This window comes from Phragmites australis, chromosome 14 (genome assembly GCF_958298935.1).
Source record: "Phragmites australis chromosome 14, lpPhrAust1.1, whole genome shotgun sequence".
Classification (NCBI taxonomy): domain Eukaryota; kingdom Viridiplantae; phylum Streptophyta; class Magnoliopsida; order Poales; family Poaceae; genus Phragmites; species Phragmites australis.
The window spans coordinates 28,745,750-28,766,283 of record NC_084934.1 but is presented as its reverse complement, the minus strand read 5'-3'; the positions used below and the strand labels follow the sequence as shown (position 1 = coordinate 28,766,283).

The window sequence follows — 20,534 nt, the reverse complement described above, 5'->3', positions numbered from 1 at the left end:
TATACATTTGTACCTAACCTCAAAAACATATAACCAAAGTCAGCATAAAAAGGAGACGAGAAAAAGGGGGAAAGCGCTAGTAAAATAAAATCGAAAAGGGTGATTTCTCGAAGCCTAAGCGGCCTCCCCATCGCCACTCCGGCACCACATGCCTCCTGTCTCCGCCGCCGCCGCCGCCGCCACGAAGTCTGTACCCGCCTTCGCTGCGCGCCCCAGCATCCGGCGACGCTGCCGCCTGTGGCGCTAGCCCCAACATAGGCGCCTTCTGACCGCCGGTGGTAATCGAGCGCGGGAGGGTCAGCGATGCCGCCGGCCCGGAAGAAGCGCGGAGCGGCGGCGGCCGCCGCAGCCGCCGCCGCCGCGGCTGCGCAGTGGAAGGTGGGCGACCTCGTGCTCGCTAAGATGAAGGGCTTCCCCCCTTGGCCGGCCATGGTGAGTGGGACTAGCCGCTTGTTCTCTCTGATCCCGTTCCTCTCGTACTGGTTTAGGTGCCGTGAGTATAGGGATTCGAGCTATGAGTTGGAGAGCCTGTTTAGGATTCGTTGGTTGATGGAAGTAGTTTTTTTTTACTGTGCCACATTGATTCATACTAAATATTGAGGTTTCTAGTGAGCTGCTTATTGCGGTTATGCCGCCCTTGTCTTAATATGCGGTAACTGGTTGTGGTGCGTTTAGTGAGACTAAGCATGTTTATGGTCCTCGGCAGTATGGAGATCAGTGATGAGTAACTCGGTATGAATAGAAGTTGTGAACTTTTTTTAAGTTTCTGCTATTTCCATGCACTGCCGCTAGTTATGATTGCTTACTGCGATTTGTTGTATTTCTCAAATATTGATTGCCATGGGATTAAGTAAATGATTTGATATTTTTTGTTTATGAAAATGATAATATAGTTTAAAGAGGATGTGTAAATCCTTATACTCTATTCAAGACTTCAGGTTTGAAGGTGCCTCAACCTTGCACTATCCTTAGTGTTTGTGTTGAAGTTCCTCACAGCGTGATTTAGCTCCCTGGTGATTTTGGCTCTTAGGGTCGGTGGGCACTGTGAATTGGGTTGATAAATTTTTTCTTTGCTTTCTCATGAGTCTGGGGTTTGAAAATTTGATGACAACCTCTCATTACAAGTAACAGCTTCCTGTTTTCTTTCTTTTTCATTTGATGTAACAGTGTATCAAATATTTGGTCCACTTCAACATCAGAGCTGAGTTTTAGTTGAGCTGTAGGTGATGCTGGTAAGCTCGTTTGAGATGAGTTTTAGCTGCGGCATAGAAGGGCAAGATATAGAAGTTTAACTTGACTAATGATGGGCCTTGTTTTGTTCTTTATTTTGGAAATAATAAATCCACATATGATGAGAAAGTTAGAAATATCAACAATGAAATGATGCTTATGAGTATCTTTCTGAAATTAGAAACAAACGTCTACAATTTTTGTGCATTTTGTCCACACTGACATTGGGACCTCTATTGTGAATAGGGATTTCTCTAGGATAATTTCTTATCTGTGGATGACCGAAGATTTCCCTCTTATTTTCCTACAATGATATGTTTCATGGATTTCTTGCTTTTGCTTGTTACGTAGGATTTAGCCTACCCCACTTGCTTGGGCTTCAAAGGCTTTGTTGTTGTTGCTTGTTATGTAGGATTTGGAGGGGGCCATCTACTTATATTCTACTAATTATTGTTTAACATAAAAAGGATATCCTTCTTGACTCTTGATAACTCTAATATTTACCTGTTGTCCTAAATTTTGCCTTGAGATGTTTATGGGCTGTACATGATAGACAATTACATTCTTTTTTCATGCTCTTCACTATCAAGTATTTCTTTACCTTTGCTTTCCAAAGGTTTCTTTTAATGATGGATTCATTCTCCCAGACGTTCCTTGGTACTATTTTGGTGAACCTTTATGTTAATTTGTATGATGTGCGTGTTCATACTGCGCTTCCTACTATTCTTACTGAGAGGGTACCCCCATCCCCCTCCTTATCTTTGGAGGGTTCCCGATTTCCTTTTTGCCATTAAGCTAGGATTTCTAGGACGGAGCTGCTTCATATGTTTTCCACTTCTATTTATGCATTCCTAGGCCTGGTTTTGTTTACTGGGAATTTCTGTTCTCTGGGACATGCGCATGGTTGTTTGATTTGAAACTGAAAGATATCCTCTTTATGAATATTTCAGTTCATGAATATCCCCGTACTTTTTACAGATAAGTGAGCCACATCAATGGGACCTTTCTCCGGTTGGAAAGAAGTTTTTGGTGTACTTTTATGGAACTAAAGAGATGTGAGTAACTGAGTATTACTTTGAATCTAAGATTTTTCTTTTCGATTACGCCTATTTTATCCCATATATATTTTTTGCTTGGATCAAGTAGCTGTTTATTATTCAGAAAGATTCGATTGTTGATCCTGGCGTTACATGAAATTGGATAAGACATGTTGATGTATATATCCAATGATTTGTCACATATTCCCTTGTGGTGATGAAAACAAATACCATCTCTATGTTAGCTTCTTTGTTTTGCTTGCAGACCATTTTTCTTTCTTCATGATTCCGTAATTTATGTAAGTACCTGTCAAGATATTCCTAGTCATCATGAGGATTTAAATGGTTTTGATCTTATGGTCGCTCAAGGTCTTTGTAGTTGCCAGTTGGACTATCTGTGACCTTACGTGACAAAAAGTTTGTTCTTGTTATTGTGGAGTACTGTGTGCATAACCACCACCGTTCTTTGATTCAACATTAAAATATGGGCACACCAGGGTAAATCTAGAAAACCTACTTTAGATGAGGCAAGGACTGTGTAATGTCATTATAAACTTTTAGGATTTCTTTATTTTTAGTCTAACTTTTTAGGATTTTCTTGGTAGGACCCTAGTAAATTAGTTTATCCTTCTGTAAGGTTTAGTTGGAGACTTGAAGTTTTCTTCGTCATATTTTACATTTTACACCATCTGTGTTTTTCTTATTACAGCTGTTTTTCAGTTACCACACGATTTCAGCATTCTATATTGCTTGGGTTACATGATTAACCAGCAAAACTTAAGGGACAACTTGTAATTAGTCGATTGCAATCCAATTAAGAATTGAAGATTGGTGAGCCACATCTCTGTTGAAAAAGACATACAAATATTATAAAATGTATGCATAGTTTTAAACAAATTTTAAAAACATGACTATCAAAGAAGACTAGGCGACGGTGATCATGTGTCTTCAAAAGAGTATCCCGGATAATGATTGTTTATGAGGGAAGCTATAAATGATTATAATGGACAATAGTCAGTCGGACAAAATTATTCATGTGACGTGGTCAGTATACTCAACACTTGTTTAGCAATTAACTAGTGGAAACTAAGCATCTATCTGATTTGTGAAATGCCGTGCATGCTAGATCAATACGATATGGAATAGGTTTCTTCAGCCAATTTTGTATAGTCCCTTACGACCACAGGTTCTGTTGCTTTGCACCCTTTTGTAGTGTGGTGGTGTTAGCATGGTTTCATCTCATACAAATAAACCAGGATACCCATTTTCAAATAAAAGGATCTTCTTGGCAATTCAAAAGGTTTGGAAGAACAGTTTCCTTTTAGAAATCTTGTATTATCAATCTCATGAAAACTTGGAGTAATATCTCTTTTTTCTTTTCATACTTTATTCCATGTTCAATACTATATTAGTAGCCCCACCAATTTCTGAGATTGAAGTGGGTTAACCTGGTAATTCACAGCGGTTGCACCTCATGGTAGCTACCAGACCTACATTTACTTCTTGATTCTAAATCTCAATCCCGAAATATTAATTCTTTTTCTGACATCAAACTTTTATATTGTAGTGCTTTCTGTAACTACACTGACCTTGAGGCATTCACGGAAGAGAAAAAGAAATCTTTACTGGCTAAGCGATATGGCAGAGGAGCAGATTTTGTCCGAGCAGTCAAGGAAATAGTTGAGATTTATGATTCTTTATTAAAGACAGAGAATAATAATAAGAGTGGTTTGACTAAAAATAATGTGAGGCCGGATGTCAAAAATCTCCTCAATAACAGTAGCAGTTTAGATACCGGAGGTCCTGAGGATGGTTCTGATCTGGTCAGTGACAACAAGATGGAGGACCGGCCTACCTCTTCCATGGACCACAGCATGATCAGTACTACTGGACCTAATATCATTACAATGGAGGGTGAGTGCTGTGTTGTGAATTCTGCACATGGTGAGCCTATTCAAAAGTTACCTGTCCTCGATGAACTTAGACATTCTCCTTTGCATGCTAGTTCATGTTCTAAGAAGAGGCAAAAAGATGCACAGCAACAAGATTCTTGCACACATAATAATTTCAAATTGCCACGGAGGTCAAAAAATTCATCAGGTTCCAAATCAAGAACTAGTCAGGACTCTAGTGGGCTGATGAATGGTACCAATCTGCCTTCTGTTGATTTGATTCCTAGCGACAAGCAGGAAGACTCTGCCCGGCATAAGAGCATTGATGATGACAAATCTAACTCATGTTCCCCTTCTGCTACAAAGGAAGTTATTCTGTCACATTCCAGTCAAGGAACCTGCATTCAACTTGGAGCCTCTGAGATCAGTAATGATGATAAAAAACTGAGTATTGCAACAAAAATTGTACAAAGTACTTGTTGTATTGATGTGCCTCAAACTGAAGTCAGGGATAAAGAAGTCAAGCTGAATGAAACGCATGATCTTCCCATGAGCACAACTCTAACTTTCAAAAGAAAAAGAAGGCCAAACACTAATTGTGCTAATAATCCTGCCATTAGTGTGGTAACAAATATGGATAGCGAATTGCAACCAAAGTCAAGTGGAAATCTTGTAGATTCTCCGAATTCAAGTAATGAAATTAGCAAGTCTGGTGGAGATGACCACTTGCCATTGGTCAAAAGGGCAAGGGTCCGGATGGAAAGATCTATACTGGATAATGCCACAATTGATGAGCCTGATGTTTCTTATAGCAAAATGGAGTTGGCTGAACATGCAGATCAATGTTATAAGTCTGGCAAGTCTGCACCATATGGAGAAGATCATTCCGCTATTGGGGTACCTCCTGGCATAGATCCTTCACCCAAAATAGACCTGTCTGTTCCATCAGGAGAAGTTCAGACTGCTTGCAAGCATAGAGAATACCAACCAAAGGTTTTGACATTGGATGTAGAAGCTGCTTTGCCTCCATCAAAACGCCTTCATCGTGCTTTAGAAGCTATGTCTGCTAATGTTTCTGAAAATATTAGTAATCTTCCTGAAGTTACAAAGTCTAAGGAGATTATCCTGAAAGGTTGCACAGTAGCAGGGCCCCCTTCTAATAACTCTGCAGATACACTTGTTAAGAGTCCAAAATCTGCAATAGCCAAAAGCCCCAAAGTATCTTTGAGTGCAGATTCTTTGGATGCCCCAACTGGCCAAAAGCATATCTCACGACATATCATGTTGAACAAGGATGCCGTCTCTACTGTCCCTCTGGATTTGAAAAATGAGGTCAGTGATAGTCTACTGAAAGACAAAGTCAGTGATAGTCTACTGAAAGACAAAGTTAGTGAAGAAAACCACATGGACGGCGACAACATTCCTGATTTGTTTGTTCATAATAGGATTGATAACAATATCTGTGGAAAAGCTCCAGCCTATTCTGTGAAATTGAAAGAACCTGCCTTTGTATCATTTGATCAGCCACCTTCGCCAAAAACAAGTGGAAATGAGCCTGTGGAATCAATCAGCGGCTCTACTAATGGTTTTGGTAAAAATATTGATGGCTCTGCTGAGCCAGTTAGCCAAGCAAATGTCGTTGTCTCAGATACTAATGGAAGCTGCAATCCTGAGCCACATGATGAGCCTGTTTTAGCTGAACCAATTGTTTGTGACAGAACAAGTGCCTCTTCTTTGGTTTCTAAAGTTTCATGTATTCATTCTGATGCAAGCACCAGGACATGTGAAGCGTAAGTTTTCTATTTCCTGTCAAATCAAATCTTCACTTGTTAGTTATATAGGCACATTTTCTACCTGGACATTGGACATCTTTAAATTATTAACTTATCGCAACGATCTTAGGAGTTATGTGTTCGTCCCAACATCTTTGCATGTCAGCATTTACTTGGCCTGTTTGTACAATGTAGACAGGAGAGTGTACAAACAGGATTAAAGGTCTTCTGTACTCTGGCTGGGTAGGTCCTAAGGAGGTGGTGGAAGTGTAGGGTTTAGAACTTTAGATCCTTATCAGGTTACTGTGTTAGTGCTTCCATACTGAACTTTAGAACTTAAAAATCTTTATCAGGTTAACTCGTTCTTCGTTTATGTTCTTAATCATGTAGATATGCTTGATAATAGTTTCAATACTTTATCTTGTAGGCATAGTTCTTCATTCATTGCACCGGAAGAACTCAACAACAGTTTAAGCCTAACAGATAAGAGCTTATCTCCAGACTCGACGCCTATGAAAGAACTAGTTGCTGATGGATGTGCTCATAGATTCTCTCGATCAAATTCTTTCATGGAAAATTTTCTAGATTCTAAGGTTATTTCCAAGTCTTTGGTGAATGTACCTAAACTCAAGGAAGGATCAAGTGGCCGGTGTTCACCTTCAAATCGTACGATGAGGTTTGCATCAGATCGGGTTCATACTCAACAAAATAGTGCCAAGATTCCTTTTGATAACCTGCAACCAAAGGGCTTGAACAAATTAGCATGTCGAAATGAGGCCCATTCAGCACGGAGGGTGTTTGAAGCTTTTGTTGGTACACTAACAAGAACAAAAGAAAGTATAGCCCGTGCAACACATCTTGCTCTGGAATGTGCTAAACATGGCATTGCTGGGGAGGTTAGGCCTTGCAAACTCTTCACTTTAATCTTAGAACCATGCTATTTCAATATGGCTTATCTTGGATGTATATTTGGCATAATTGCACATGGTTTTATTATCATCAATTACTTGATTGTATTTATACAATTTGTATCTTTCTATGGTTCGCATGTGAAGTTATTCATCTGACATCACTTTCCCATATGATATCCACTCATGGCTAGTTTCCCATATACAGATTGCTTCTCACCTCAAAGGCTGATTTTGTTCACAATTGGAATAAGGGGGTCATTGTCAGTACATTCTTCTAATGTGGCACCGCAAGCTGTGCACAAGTTAGAAATTAGTAATGGACATGTTATGTTTCCCACTATAATTGCTTCATGAGATTAAAAATCCGGGCGTTTGTTGGAGCATAGAACAACCTTTGCTGCCTTCTGTCTTAGAAGTAAACAATTGTGCTCTTTTGTAGCCATTAAATCAATCAATCTGGGTCAAGTTGTGTGATGTAGGTGCAATTTGATTCTGCTCTTTTTTGTTCAATAACCTAGGTAATGGATATCACCATTGAACACATGGAAAAGGAAACTAATTTATATAAAAGGGTGGATCTGTTCTTCCTTGTCGATTCAATAATCCGATACTGCCGCAATCAGAAAGGTACTGGCATAATATTCTCATGTTTCTCTCAACATTTTGAATGGACTGATTTCAAGCTACTAAGCTACTGTCATGAATCATGTAGGTGGACCTGGCGATGTCTATCCTTCTCTTATCCAGGCAGTCCTACCACGAATAATATATGCTTCCGCACCGCCTGGAAATTCTTCATGGGAGAATCGGAGGCAGTGTCTTAAGGCAAGTGAGTTCAATGCTTGATTGAAACATATGATAAATTTAGTGTTCTTTCACATTTCTTTTACATACTTGTGTGTCTTGATGTTTAGGTTTTGAGACTCTGGCTTGAGAGAAAAACCATTTCAGAATACATCATCCGCCATCACATTAAAGAGCTTGAAGCTCTTAACGAGGCATCATTCGGAAGCTCTCACCGTCCTTCAGGTACAGAGAGAGCTCTGAATGACCCTTTGCGTGATGATGAAGCATTTCTTGTTGATGAGTATGGAAGGTAGGTCTCTACTTTTCCAATATGAAAAACCTTCTAAGGTTCAGTGAGTGTACTGCTGAGGCTTGTTTATGTTGTTTATTTCTATTGCATACTGAGAATATTTTGCATAGACTTTAATCGCTTTCAGGTTGGTTTTGATAATCTTTACAAAAGTACCAAAAAAATTAAAAATAAATCACCAATACATGAGTTTAGTGCTTATATCAATTCATCAACTTAGCTTCACCCTAGGTTCCATAAGATTAGTATCTACTATTGGACTAGAATACTAGATAACGTTGGATGGTCAAAAGTGCTCCTCTCTACTTCCCACCTGTGAATGCACTCGACTGCTAGTACCAGCACAGGGCGCTAGGGATTTTTGCCAAAAAAGCCTGGATATATGCATTATAGGAAACTTTGTAAACTTGGCGTATCCTACGTTTCACATGCAAGAATACCTTGGTACTCGCCTACAACATACGTGCTGGTACTTAACAGTGCCCAGTGGACAAGTTGTTTCTGTTTTTCTTCAATCCCTGATTGGAATTATTGGTACTGTGTGCTATGCAATTTCAAGCAATTGCAATATGTTTAGTACCGTTTGAGATGTACCAAATAATTGAAACATTTGGATATCTGTGAAGAAATGTAAAAAGGTTTAAATGACATGACTTATAGAGTCATGACGGCACTGTGAGTGTGTTATACCGAATGTAAATAGTACTACCTCCGTTTTAAAATAATTGTCTCTATTGACTTTGCTATTCAAACAGATCTGAGTGACTACCGATTATTAGTTGTACTTTTCTTTTTTAGATCTACTAGTGATGGTACTTAGAAAACTGAACGAAAATATGAAAATATCAATTTGCAAGACACCAATTTGGATTTGTATATCAGTTGTGTTCTTATTTTGTGTATGCAACAAATTGCATTTATTGCATGCTGAACTGCTGTATTACCTTTTTGTACTAATATTAGAATCTGTTCACTGTGCTCCATGTTTATATGATTGATTATTCTTCACAGCAACGCTGGTTTTCACCTTCAAAATTTAATTTCCACAAAACTACTTGAAGATGAGGAAGGAAGGTCCTCTGAGGAGAGGAGCTTTGAAGCTGTTACTCCTGGACATGAAGTTACTGGTGCTAGTGAGCTAGATACATCTGAATTGCATGCTGTGAAGCATCAACTCGTCTTGGAAGAAGTGGACGGTGAACTTGAGATGGAGGATGCAGCCCCATATTCTGGGGCTGAAGCCAGCTGCACGAGCCACCAAGATGTATCTAATGCTAGCTGCACAGGAACTGCCCAGCATCTCAATTCTATTCCACCCCTACCTTATGACAAACCTCCATCTCCTCCCCCATTGCCATCATCACCGCCACCTCTGCCACGTCCCCCCTCTTCTGCCTCTCAAGGTTCACATGTGCAAGGAGCATTGCTTGTGGCAGCTGACTGTGTTGAGCAACATCGTCCAGGAGCCACCTACGTATGTAGCTGTTCTTTTTTCCTTGTGCAAAAAGACTGCTATGAATTTAAATTTATGTTGACTATAATTACTCCTTAATGTTCTTTGCAGAATGTTGAAGGCCAACAGCCTTATTCTGTTGCAAACAACCACGACAACATGGATGCATGTGTAGCTAATCCGTATGCCTTGCAGCCTCCAGTATCCTATAATTCTGGATATGTAGGACATACAAATCAGATCCTTCCACCGCCACCGCCACCGCCACCACCACCACCACAGCCAGTTGCACCATTCCATCCTTCTGGACCCCATGGCAACTTATGTGGGTCCTCAGTACCAAATCATGGAAATAACTATCACCAACCACCATCGGCACCACTACCTAATAATGCATATCATTTACAGCCACCACCCCATCCACCTGCTCCAAATCAGTTCCTATATCCACCTGAACCTGAACAGAGAACACAACCTTGGAATTATAATCCTTCCTATCCTCAGAGATATCAGTATGGTGGACATGACATAGGACACCATGAATACGATAGGAGACACTTTGATGATAGAGGGCACCACTTTGATGATAGGGGGCATCCCTTCAATGGTGGAGGGCATTGCTTTGATGATGGAGGGTATCAATTCGATGATAGATGGCACCACTTTCATGATAGAGGGCCTCACTTCAGCGACAGAGCAGTTAGGGGACAAATGCACCATGACATTATAGATGGAGGGAGGTTTCCTCCATACTTTCCTCCAGGTATTATCCTTGTTTAGCTATCCAGCATGAACTTTACTGCTTGCGTGTATCTAAGAGCAGTTTTGCTGAAATACCTGATTTGTTGAGTGTTTTTCATGAACTGAACTTTCATGCAGAGCAAGTTTTGTTCAAATCAGTATCCAGTTGACACTATTTATTACTGACTGCACGGATCTTTACAATCATCCAGGTCCCCCGTTTCCAGAGCACTTTGAAGCGCCACCCACCCCATTGCACTGTGGACAACCATCAGATCCTCCACCAGGTCCATGTTCTGGGTGGTCTATGCCTCATAGGAGATCCAAGTACCCTCTTGCTTCTAGACACTCGATGGAGCCACCAATTTCCCATGGAGGAGGTATGCTATTGCATATTGCCTTTTGCCCTTATGGTGGTGCTCTAGGCTCACTGTTAATTCACATTATCACAATACCTCGTGTTCTGAATATTGTGCATTGTCAAGAGTAGCTGTTTTTTGGTTCTTTGTTCATTTCAAGCTAAATTTTAATCTCCATTATGAAATCAGGTTGGAGGAGGCATGTACGACGCGATTATGATAGATAGCATTGATGATTGGGATCGGAAGCCAGGGGCAAATTTACCTTGGTTCATGGGTGTTCGGCGAACACCCAAAAATTTTGGGAAAAAACCAGTGATCATTTACTTTTAGAAGGACTGCTATTCATAGAGTGATGAATCTGTGGTGCAAGGCGGTACAAATTGCAAGTAGTATCTCTTTTTCTGAAGATAATGATGCCTTGTTATGTCAATATAGTGTTTCTGGTACTTATTCTGTACAGTCTCTCTATGCAGTTATTACTTTCAGAGTTGTCCTACTATTTTATACTCGGGGCTGTTTGGAAACTATCCATTCCACCAAGAGTGCAGGTGTTTTAGTGACTGCTTTCCAACAATAAAGTGCTGACAAAAGATAACTTAGCACAACGTAGAGAAGTAGTTGGCAAGACTTGCCTTGTTTTGTGAGTGTTAAGAAATAGCAACTTGTATTCAATGGTAGTTTATGTGTGCAATATATAGAGTACACGGGAATACAGAATAAGGATTCTAGTAATCTATACGTAATGGATAAGGACTATTCCAAAAAAATAACCTAGCTTTGATACTATGTTAGAAATAGCAATTTGTATTTAATGGTAGCCTATAGGAGTAATATATAGACATGGGGTAGTACAGAATAAGGATTCTAGTAACCTATATGTAATCGATAATGACTATATTCCTAACAGTGGGGAGCTAGAATCTGTACAGCATTTGTTTTCCGAGTGCGTGGTTGCTAAACAAATGTTGCGATGTGTTTCTGAGGGTGTTGGTAGCAGCTTTGAGTCTGTTGCTCGCTTGTGGTTAAGTGATAAAAAAAACATAGTGTTCTGAGTACGTGTTGTGTAGCAGCTCTTTGGTCTTTGTGGAAACTCAGAAATGGTCAGTTTTCAGGGCAAGAGCTGGAGGAGCATGAAGGAACTGGAACACAGGATCATGCGGACTTTGCAGAATTGGAAACACGTATGCAAGGCTACAAACTTGGAGAAGATGGATAGCTGTATCGGACTATTGGAGATGAAGGCTGCAGCATCGCTGACGCCTGACGATAGCGTCAGGTTCCAGGGGGTTGCAAGGAACGTCAGGCCAGGCGTCTTCGAGTACTCGGCGGTATGATGAGATTGTGAGCAGAGAGTAGTGTAGTTTTTTTTATGTTTAGGTTTGGGGTGTTCGTAAGACGGGACTGTATTGTCTGTGTTGATGGTTTTTCCTGACTCTGCTCGCGGAGGAACCGGCTCTGTTTTACTGCACGTGGTTGTTCGCCCACCCACAAATTACTGTTCATGACACTGTTCATCAGTGCATTTCCTCAACAACGGCAGAGGATTCGAGTCCGCTTACAGAGACAGCCGCATCTGTTAACTCCAAAATGCTGTCCTCTTGACCGTTGGTAATGGAACAATGGGGGCGACCCTTTTATTCTTAAAATATATGTGATTAAGAAGGTATATATTACAATCATGCCGCCTCCGTTCTTTTGAGTAAAGTTTTAGAATGTCTGTAGAGCTTTCTAAAATTTAACCATCCATACATTTATGTTGTACACTGAAACTGTATCGTATCACTGCCTTTACCGTTGAAGATATATACTATTTATAGGCGTCTGAAATTAGCGATTTTTTCAGTTGACAACTACAGCCACATGATTTTCATCCAACTGCCATCCACCTCCTTTTTCCTCCTGGTCACTTCTAGCCGTCTCTGGTGGCGTCAGATTCATGCCCGTTATCCTTATCATGCAAACTACAAACTACTTTATTTTCATGCTTCCTTGCCGCCAATCCCACTCACTTGCCGCTTGCGGCACCAACGTCACCATCATCACCGCACTGCCAAGCCGCCACCTAACGCCGATCCGGATGTCGTCTCTAGCCTCTCTCTAAATCTGACACCCCAAAAACCCTCATCTCCTAATCTGACGGTGACGTGTTCACACAGACGTCTCAAATCTCTTAAAATGTAGGAAGCTTGTATTTCTATTTATAAGTTTTGGTTTTATTACATCCCAGTTTTCATTTAGGGTATGCCAGACTGTCATTGTAGTTTCCCACTTCAGTTTAGGAAAGAAACGTGTATCCATCTGCAAAATTAATCGTTATCCTTGTATATATTTCACCTGACGACCCGTTGAGGCCACTCAGGGGCAGAGTGTTCCAGAGCTGAGTTTTCACGGAGCCATACGACCAAATCACGGGGGAAATGCGGCCATTTTTGCGTGTCCAAGTTCGTGCCATTGCTGCTCTTCCTCGTGCTGCTGCTGATCCGGCGGACCACGTTGAGCTCTGCATGGCCGCTGGTCTCCAGGAACTTCACCGTGGACTGGCAAGGGCGAGGGGATTTCAGGAAGGTGCAGTCGGCGGTGGATTTCGTGCCGGACGGTAACCGGCACCGCGAGTGGATCAGGATTCATGTGAAGGCAGGGGAGCACTACAGCTTCGTACTGCCGTGGATTCTCGTTGTTGTCGAAGTTGCAAATAGTAGTAGCAATACGCATCAACATGGGTTGTAAACTGCCGGTTTGCAATACTGCTAGACGAAAAAAGATAGAAGAATTCATCATTTTTGGGTTTTTTACATGATTTCTGAAGTATTTGATGAGATATGTTATTTGGAGTTAAAGTTCTTAGGGGGGGGGGGGGGATTATTATTATTATTACAAATTTGTGTTTATGTCTACAGGGAGAAGGTCATCGTCCCGAAGCACAAGCCCTACAAATTGCTGGAGGGGGAAGGCTATTGGACGACACAGATCAGCTTTGACGACCACGGCCATCCTAGTATCGACGAGATAATGAGCCAACCCAGATGAGATGAGATGTCTCGACGACGCTCCGCAGCGCCACCTTCACTGTCCTCGCCGACAACTTCGTCGCTCGGAATATCGCCTTCAAGGTACGTACGTACACATTGTTCTGTGTACTTCTCTCAGTTATTTTCCTTTTTCCATGTTTGCACGCACGATTGGCTTGTTTTCTCACCCCGCGTGGTGCATTTTTGCATGCGCCATGCGCAACTAACATGACGCGCGCGTCGCAGAACATGTACAACATACTGAACCTAACCAAGCTGGACCAGGCGGTGGCGGCGCTCGTGGCCGGCGACAAGGCCGCGTTCCATGATCGCGCCTTCTTCGGCTACCAGGACACGCTCTGCGACTTCCTGGGCCGGCACTACTACCACCGCTGCTACATCAAGGGCGCCGTCGACTTCATCTTCGGCTTCGCTCCAACATGCCGCCGGGCTGGGTGACGGCGCACGCGAGACCGCACTCCTTCAGCTACGGCGGGCTGGTGGAGGGGACGGGGCGCCAGTACCTTGGCCGCGCATGGAACCAGTACGCCACCGTCGTGTTCCATCAAACGCTCACGAGCGACGTCGTCGTGCCCGAGGGCTGGGAGGCTGGAACGCTGGTCACAACGTGTAAGCGATCAACTGGTTGACGTTTTTTTTTTCCGATTACAAGATGACGTACACGTATACATATATATCACTATATACGCATATCGTATTTACACATCTATAAAAGTGCGTCCCTACAGATAATGCCGTTGAAAGAACTCGTAAACTTTTTCAAGTGGGATGTCACGTTTTGTGTAGGGCCAGGATCCAACATGAGTAGAAGAGTGGCATGGGAGAAGTTGAGTGCTGAGATGGTGGAGAGATTTGTGGACATCAGGTTCATCGATGACGGCTGGCTATATCCAAGTGTCCTTAGCTTATCAAATGTGGCTGTGAATTATAATCAGAAGCATTCAGACATAAGATACCGGGACTTAGACTGTATGGAAATTAGTAGAGCTTGACTTCCAAAATGCTGAATGCTCTATTTCTTACCCTGTACGAGGCAAGAAACTGCTACTAATACGGCACCCGAGTGAGTCGATCGACCGGAGGCAGCAGTCCAGAGGCTACCTAAATTTATCTGTTCTCCTTCTCTCTAATTAACGTGCATCCATCTCGCAAGATACGTCGGCACACGGAACCAAGGAATTTTCCGTGGGCAAGAAAAGGCCATTAATATCAAACATACATACATACCAAGCCACAACGTCTCAGAATAATCTTTCCACAACCAAAATACACACGGAATGCAGCCGTTTTGCTTCTCCAGCCCATCGTCGTCACTGCTCCTCCTCGTGCTCCGGCTGTCCACGTCGAGCTTGGCATGGGCGACCGTCTCCAAAACCATCACCGTGGATGAGCAAGGGCGAGGAGATTTCAGAACGGTGCAGTCGGCGGTGAACTCCGTGCCGGACGGCAACCGCGAGTGGATCAGGATTCATGTCATGGCAGGGAGCTACTGGTCCGTACTACTGCTACTAGTATTTTACTTTCCGACCGTTTTCGTCTGTCATAGAAAATTACATCTACATTCCTTTTTTCCTACCATGCTCTCGTGGTGATGGACTGCTATAGCTCGCACAATGTAGCATTTTGTTGCAGTAGTGAAGTCACAAGATATATATGTGTATGTGTGAGTGTGTATATATATATCAGTCTTGGAAAAGAAAAGGGGCTATATATACTCCTGAAAATAGAAGTTTCAAGATTTGCAACGCAAATTTTGTTCAAAAATAAATATATGCAACGTAGCTATAGCTAGCACATTTAAAGCTTGTGTTAGACTCTGGTTTGGAGTTTCCGTTTGTGACGAACGACAAAGACCATACCCATGTACAATGTACATGAGTACATCTTTATCATGCATTATCTGAAACATAAATCAAAGGAAAAACTTTGTTTGCTGAGAGCTAGCGATTTGTTGGTACACGCGCAGGGAGAAGGTTGCCATCCCACCGCGGAAATGCTACATCCTGCTGGAGGGGGACGGCGCGTCGACGACGGACATCAGCTTCGACGCGCACGCGCACGCCGGCATCGACCAGCTAGTTCCCCGCCACAGCAACGTGAGCGACTCGCCGACGTTCCTCAGCGCCACCTTCACCGTCCTCGCCGACAACTTCGTCGCCCGGAACATCGCCTTCAAGGTACTACACGTCCGCGCATTACACACGTTAATAGAGCTAGCGAGCGAGCGAGCATGCACCTGGTGATCATGAATGGTGAACCGAACGGTTACGGCTCGTTCCTTCCACGCTTCGATCTTTCCCAGCACAAGTCTCGCACGTACGACGACAAGGCTAGCCAGAGCCAGACGCTGGCTTGTCCCGTTCTCATCGCCTGCTCACGTTTTCCTTTCACACGTGTGCAAGGCTGATCATTTACTTGCATTCATGTATGCTGTACGCGTGCGTGCAAACGCAGAACGTGTACAACGCCGTGGACAAGAGCAATGCGGACCAGGCGGTGGCGGCGCTGGTCGGCGGCGACAAGAGCGCCTTCTATGGCTGCGCCTTCCACGGATTCCAGGACACGCTCTGCGACTTCGTCGGGCGGCATTACTTCCGACGCTGCCTCGTCGAGGGCGGCGTCGACTTCATCTTCGGCTACGGCCAGTCCATCTACGAGGGTTGCGTGCTCGCGTCCAACATGCCGCCGGGGCCGCAGCCTGGGTGGGTGACCGCGCACGCGAGGGTCGACGCCGGCAGCCCCGGCGGGCTGGTGTTCAAGTACGGCGCGGTGCTGGGGACGGGCCGCATCTACCTCGGCCGCGCCTGGAACAGGTTCGCCACCGTCGTGTTCTACCGGACGCGCATGGACGACGTCGTCGTGCCGCAGGGGTGGCAGGCCTGGAACGCCGGCCCTGACGAGTAAGCAACTAAATATAACATGCATGCATACAAAAAATTTGTGTGCTTCCGACGGAATTTTTTGTTTTCAGGTCGCAAGTCACGTTTGCAGAAGTTGGCTGCGCGGGGCCAGGATCCGAGATGAGCAGAAGAGTGGGCTGGGAGAAGCATTTGAGTGGCGAGGAGGTGAAGAGATTTGTGGATATCGAGTTCGTCGATGACGGCTGGCTGTCAAAACAGCCGTAGCCCGTAGCTACTAGAAATTGAAATAAAGAACTTGCAAACAATCAGGGGTATCCAATATAATCAAATTATGTTTAATTTGTCATGTCAAGCACTGGGAGAGGTTTTCCATATAGTGCTTAATTGTTAGATTTTCAGCGATTAAACTTTCCAGCAACTAGTAGTTGAATGCATAACAAGTAAAAGAATTTCATGCCAATGTCAGCAGGATCGATCGATGCATGGGGAGAGATAGATTGCGCTCAGAAGTTTCAAGGTTTCTTTTGGCGTATCAATTTTGTGTTCCGAAATTTGGAGCCAAAATGGAGACTGTCGGAGGATGAACTCCTGTCGCAGGGATCCCGAGAGACCCCTTTTTAAAGATTCGGCTGGGGGATGATCCTGAACGAGTTCGTCGGAGAAATAAATGCAACGGCCGGTGATGGGAGATGATCAACCTAGTGCAAAAAGGAATAAATGCACCGGAGTTTAGACAGGTTCGGGCCGCACGGGGGCGTAATACCCTACTCCTGTGTGGATGCAATATCCTTCCTTGAAGTGAATCCTTCGAGGATGTATCTGGTTACAAGGGTGTATTGTCTAACAGAGAGCTTCAGGCTCCCTTGCTCTAGCTCTACTCGAGCTTGCTTGTGGTGTTCTTCGGATGCTTCAGGGGAGCTTCAGGGGCGATAGCTTCTTTTTGGAGAGATAGCTTGATCCAGGTTGATCCCTTCCTTTTATACACTCGCCGACCACGACTTACCCTAAATGGGAAAGAGGGGGCGCAAGTTCCAAGACGCCACGGAGAAAGGCGTCATCATTCCCTCTGGGCGAAGCGACAGGGGCGGTGGAAAAACGCAGCGCGCATCCGACCACCCGTCACTGTGGACGTCCTGGCGCCGTTGAGAGGGCCCACTGGGCGGCCACAGACCCTGTCTTGTTCTTCTGCCAGGGCAGGGTGGCAGGCGGAACGCTTTGATCCTGGCAACGTTATCCCGAGATACCCCGGATGATACGGGACGGGACCCGTGCAATTAATGGACCCACGCCCCTCTGCCAAAGCATGGCAGGGACTGACACTGCGGCGTGGGCAATTGGGAATGTCAGGATGTCAGGCTGCGCATGCCCATTAAATGCGGCTTCGGACCTTTGACTGGTTGACACCTCGCCGACGGGTCCTTCCGGGTCGTCGGGGCGTCGGGTGATCTTGCGCGAACCTTCGGGGAACCGGGTGCTCGGGGGCTGCCACGTGCAGCCCCGAGCACTCTCTCCCGAGCACTTCTGCAGAACCTTTGGGGAACCGAGTGCTCGGGGGCTGCCACGTGCAGCCCCGAGCACTCTCTCCCGAGCCCTTCTGTAGAACCTTCGGGGAACCGAGTGCTCGGGGGCTGCCACGTGCAGCCCCGAGCACTCTCTCCCGAGCACTTGGCCTGAGGACATCACTCGGACCCAAATCGGCGCAAGCTGGGACCTGGGCCCGGTGGAGCTGAGGGGCATGACCCGAGTGATCACCGGAGTGGAAGACATGAGCCGAGCGGAACTCCCGTGGCCGGAGATGGCGCTCTGTGCCAATCCCGATCGGGTGGCGATCATGGCGCAGCTGCCGGAGTTCGATGCCCAGGGGCTCGTGGACCGGCCGAGGAGCCGGAGCCCCGAGGCCTCCGAGCTCCCTGGGTTGGACAAGCTACTCTGCGAGGAGGCTACAAACAGCTCGGCGCGGGCTGGCGACGGGGCCTCTGCGGGCAGCAGCCGCCGCACCAGAGAGGAGGGCACCACCGACACTGCAGTGGTGGTGGCGCCGGGGGATCGGGGGAAGCGCCCCCGAGTCTTCATCTCGGTGCCGGACTCCCCGCCGTCGCCATCGGCAGCGGCGGCGTTCCCGGTCCTGGAGCCGCGACTCGTGCGGATGGGGCCTGGCCCGGCGCCTGAGAGCCGCGCGGCGGCCCCGTCGAGCCCCCAGCGGAAGAGGCGACTGGAGGACTCCGGGCTGACGCCGCCGGACCCAGACTTCAGGCTCCCGGCGGCCAAATGGCAGTATCGGGGGACGACGACCGGGTAAGTTTCCTTCTTCGCTCTTTCTTGGGCGCTCCTTGCCCGAATTGAGCTTCGATTTTAATCTTCGTCTATCTCCCGCAGGCCGACCGCGGGCGCCACCGCGATTGAAGGGGCGCGGGCGCCGAGGCCAGAGCCAAGCCCACGGGCCGCGTCGACGCAGGCGGACGCAGCGACGGCGGGGGCGCCAACGGCCGTGGCGGCGACGGGGAGGACGGCGGAAGCGGCGGCCTAGAGGAGGACGGAGCAGTCGCCCGAGCCCTCGGCGCCGGCGGAACCTACCCCGGGCATGCGAGCCCGGGGCGGATGATGGTGGAGACAGCGACCTTGCCGGGGCCGGCGGACAAGGCGACCGAGGCGGGAATGCTGCCGCCGCCCGAGTCTTCGGCACCGGTGGAACTTACCCCGGGCAGGCAGAGCCCGGGGCGGATGGTGGTGTGGTATCCTATGGAGACCTCGGACCCCCCAGAGGCGATCTGCGGGGAGGCCGACGCTCCACCGGCGCCCGGCCAACCCGCCGACCCCCTCCTGGCCGCGATCGAAGGCGTCCAGGTGGCGGTCGGGCGGCTGGGCGCGGTAGTGGACGCGAAGGCGGGGGCAGCTCGAAGCTGAGCGCGCCTGGCTGACTTCGGAGAGGGCGCAGCTCGCAAGCGCCCAGGAGGAGGCCCGCGCGGCGACCGCGCGGGAGCAGAAACTCCTGGAAGATACCCGCGCGGAGGTCACGCGGGAACAAGAGATTTTGAAGGCCGCGCGGGCGGAAGCCACGCGGGAGCGAGAAGACGCCGCCCGCCTGGCTGAGGCGTCGAGGCAGCAGGCTGCCGAGGCCCTTGCCAGGATGGGGCAGGCGCAGGAGAAAGAGGCAGCGGTCGCAGTCCGCGAGAAGGCGGCGGAGGAGCTGCGGGCCGAGCTGACCCGTCGGGAGGGCGAGGCCGAACAGACGCGCGCCGACCTCCAACGCTGGGAAGACGACCTCCGGAAGATCAGAGAAGATATCTGTCGTTGGGAGGAGGACATCTCCCTTCGGGAGGTGGACAATGAGATCACGGCGGCGGATCTTGGTGCCCGGGAGGACTCGTTGGCCCACCAAGAGGACGTGCTGGCCCGTCGGGAGGGGGAGCTAACCCGTCAAGAGGGGGAGGCTGCAGCGGCTGCCGCCACCAGGGAGGAGGAGAACGCGAAACACGAGGCGGGGCTAACCGCCCGTGAGCGCGCCTTGTCCGAGCTGGTGGCGCAGACGAAGCAAGCTGCCAGCTCCGCAACCGACGGCGGTTCTTCTGGCTCGGCCGGGGACCAGGGACTTGAGGCGCAGCTGCGGGCTGCGAAGGAGAAGCTCGAGACTGCGTTCGTCTCGCGGGTCAACCTGCAGCAGATGTTGGAGGACATACTCCAGCGGATGCGGCGGGCCGTGGAGAAGGGCGGTCTCGGACGGCTCGTCGAAGACCAGAAGAGTGACAGCCCCGCACGACAAGTCCTAGGGCTTCAGCAGGTCTGCGAGCGCCTCGAGGCCCTGCCCTGGGCCGTCCAGGAACTCGCCGCCCGGGAGGGACGCGGCTTGGCCCACGCGGTGGCCGAGCACGTCCTGGCCTGCTACCGAAGCAGAGACCTGAACTTCCCGCTGGAGCCGGCGCGGGAAGGAGTGGTTGAAGCCGAGGGAGAGGCTGCCTGGGAAGCGGTTCGGAGTACCGCTGCTGAAGTGGCGGCCAGTTTTAGGCGGGAAGTGCCGCCGCCGCCAGCCCCCGGGGATGACCCAGATGACTCGGACACCGCCTCCGCTGCCGACTAGGCTTTTTGTAGTCGTTTCTTTTTCTTTTGTTGTTGTCTTGGACGAATGTAAATATGGAAGTGATCCCTCAGAAAT

At 47.1% G+C, this 20,534-nt stretch overlaps 2 protein-coding genes and 1 pseudogene across 6 annotated transcripts; all 3 read left to right on the top strand.

Moving 5' to 3' along the window:
• Positions 1-50: 50 nt before the first annotated feature.
• Positions 51-12,056, top strand: LOC133891764 (protein HUA2-LIKE 2-like). 5 transcript variants are annotated; one of them, XR_009904260.1, is made up of 12 exons: positions 51-432; positions 2,209-2,285; positions 3,835-5,949; positions 6,359-6,827; positions 7,361-7,469; positions 7,555-7,667; positions 7,757-7,938; positions 8,950-9,412; positions 9,503-10,154; positions 10,345-10,512; positions 10,681-10,880; positions 11,607-12,056. XR_009904260.1 is itself a non-coding variant. In XM_062332508.1 (11 exons), the coding sequence occupies exons 1-11, from the start codon at positions 304-306 to the stop codon at positions 10,716-10,718; spliced, it is 4,515 nt and encodes a 1,504-aa protein (XP_062188492.1). In that variant the 5' UTR covers positions 51-303; the 3' UTR covers positions 10,719-10,940. The 5 variants fall into 5 exon arrangements, 1 of the variants encoding a protein (XP_062188492.1); XR_009904261.1 differs by having other exon boundaries at positions 11,600-12,056; XR_009904258.1 differs by having other exon boundaries at positions 10,681-10,937.
• Positions 11,335-14,515, top strand: LOC133890407 (probable pectinesterase 66; annotated as a pseudogene).
• A 285-nt stretch (positions 14,516-14,800) lies between these two features.
• LOC133890406 (probable pectinesterase 66) lies at positions 14,801-16,648 on the top strand. The gene is made up of 4 exons (XM_062330786.1): positions 14,801-15,015; positions 15,490-15,700; positions 15,978-16,423; positions 16,495-16,648. The coding sequence occupies exons 1-4, from the start codon at positions 14,801-14,803 to the stop codon at positions 16,646-16,648; spliced, it is 1,026 nt and encodes a 341-aa protein (XP_062186770.1).
• Positions 16,649-20,534: the final 3,886 nt, after the last annotated feature.

Excerpts from the sequence above, each read along its gene's own strand:
- LOC133891764 (XM_062332508.1), top strand. The coding sequence starts at position 304 with ATGCCGCCGGCCCGGAAGAAGCGCGGAGCGGCGGCGGCCGCCGCAGCC. Across the intron at positions 6,828-7,360 it reads AACATGGCATTGCTGGGGAG|GTAATGGATATCACCATTGA; the intron begins GTTAGGCCTTGC and ends TCAATAACCTAG. Across the intron at positions 7,668-7,756 it reads ATCGGAGGCAGTGTCTTAAG|GTTTTGAGACTCTGGCTTGA; the intron begins GCAAGTGAGTTC and ends CTTGATGTTTAG.
- LOC133890406 (XM_062330786.1), top strand. The coding sequence starts at position 14,801 with ATGCAGCCGTTTTGCTTCTCCAGCCCATCGTCGTCACTGCTCCTCCTC. Across the intron at positions 15,701-15,977 it reads CCCGGAACATCGCCTTCAAG|AACGTGTACAACGCCGTGGA; the intron begins GTACTACACGTC and ends GTGCAAACGCAG. Across the intron at positions 16,424-16,494 it reads TGGAACGCCGGCCCTGACGA|GTCGCAAGTCACGTTTGCAG; the intron begins GTAAGCAACTAA and ends TTTTGTTTTCAG.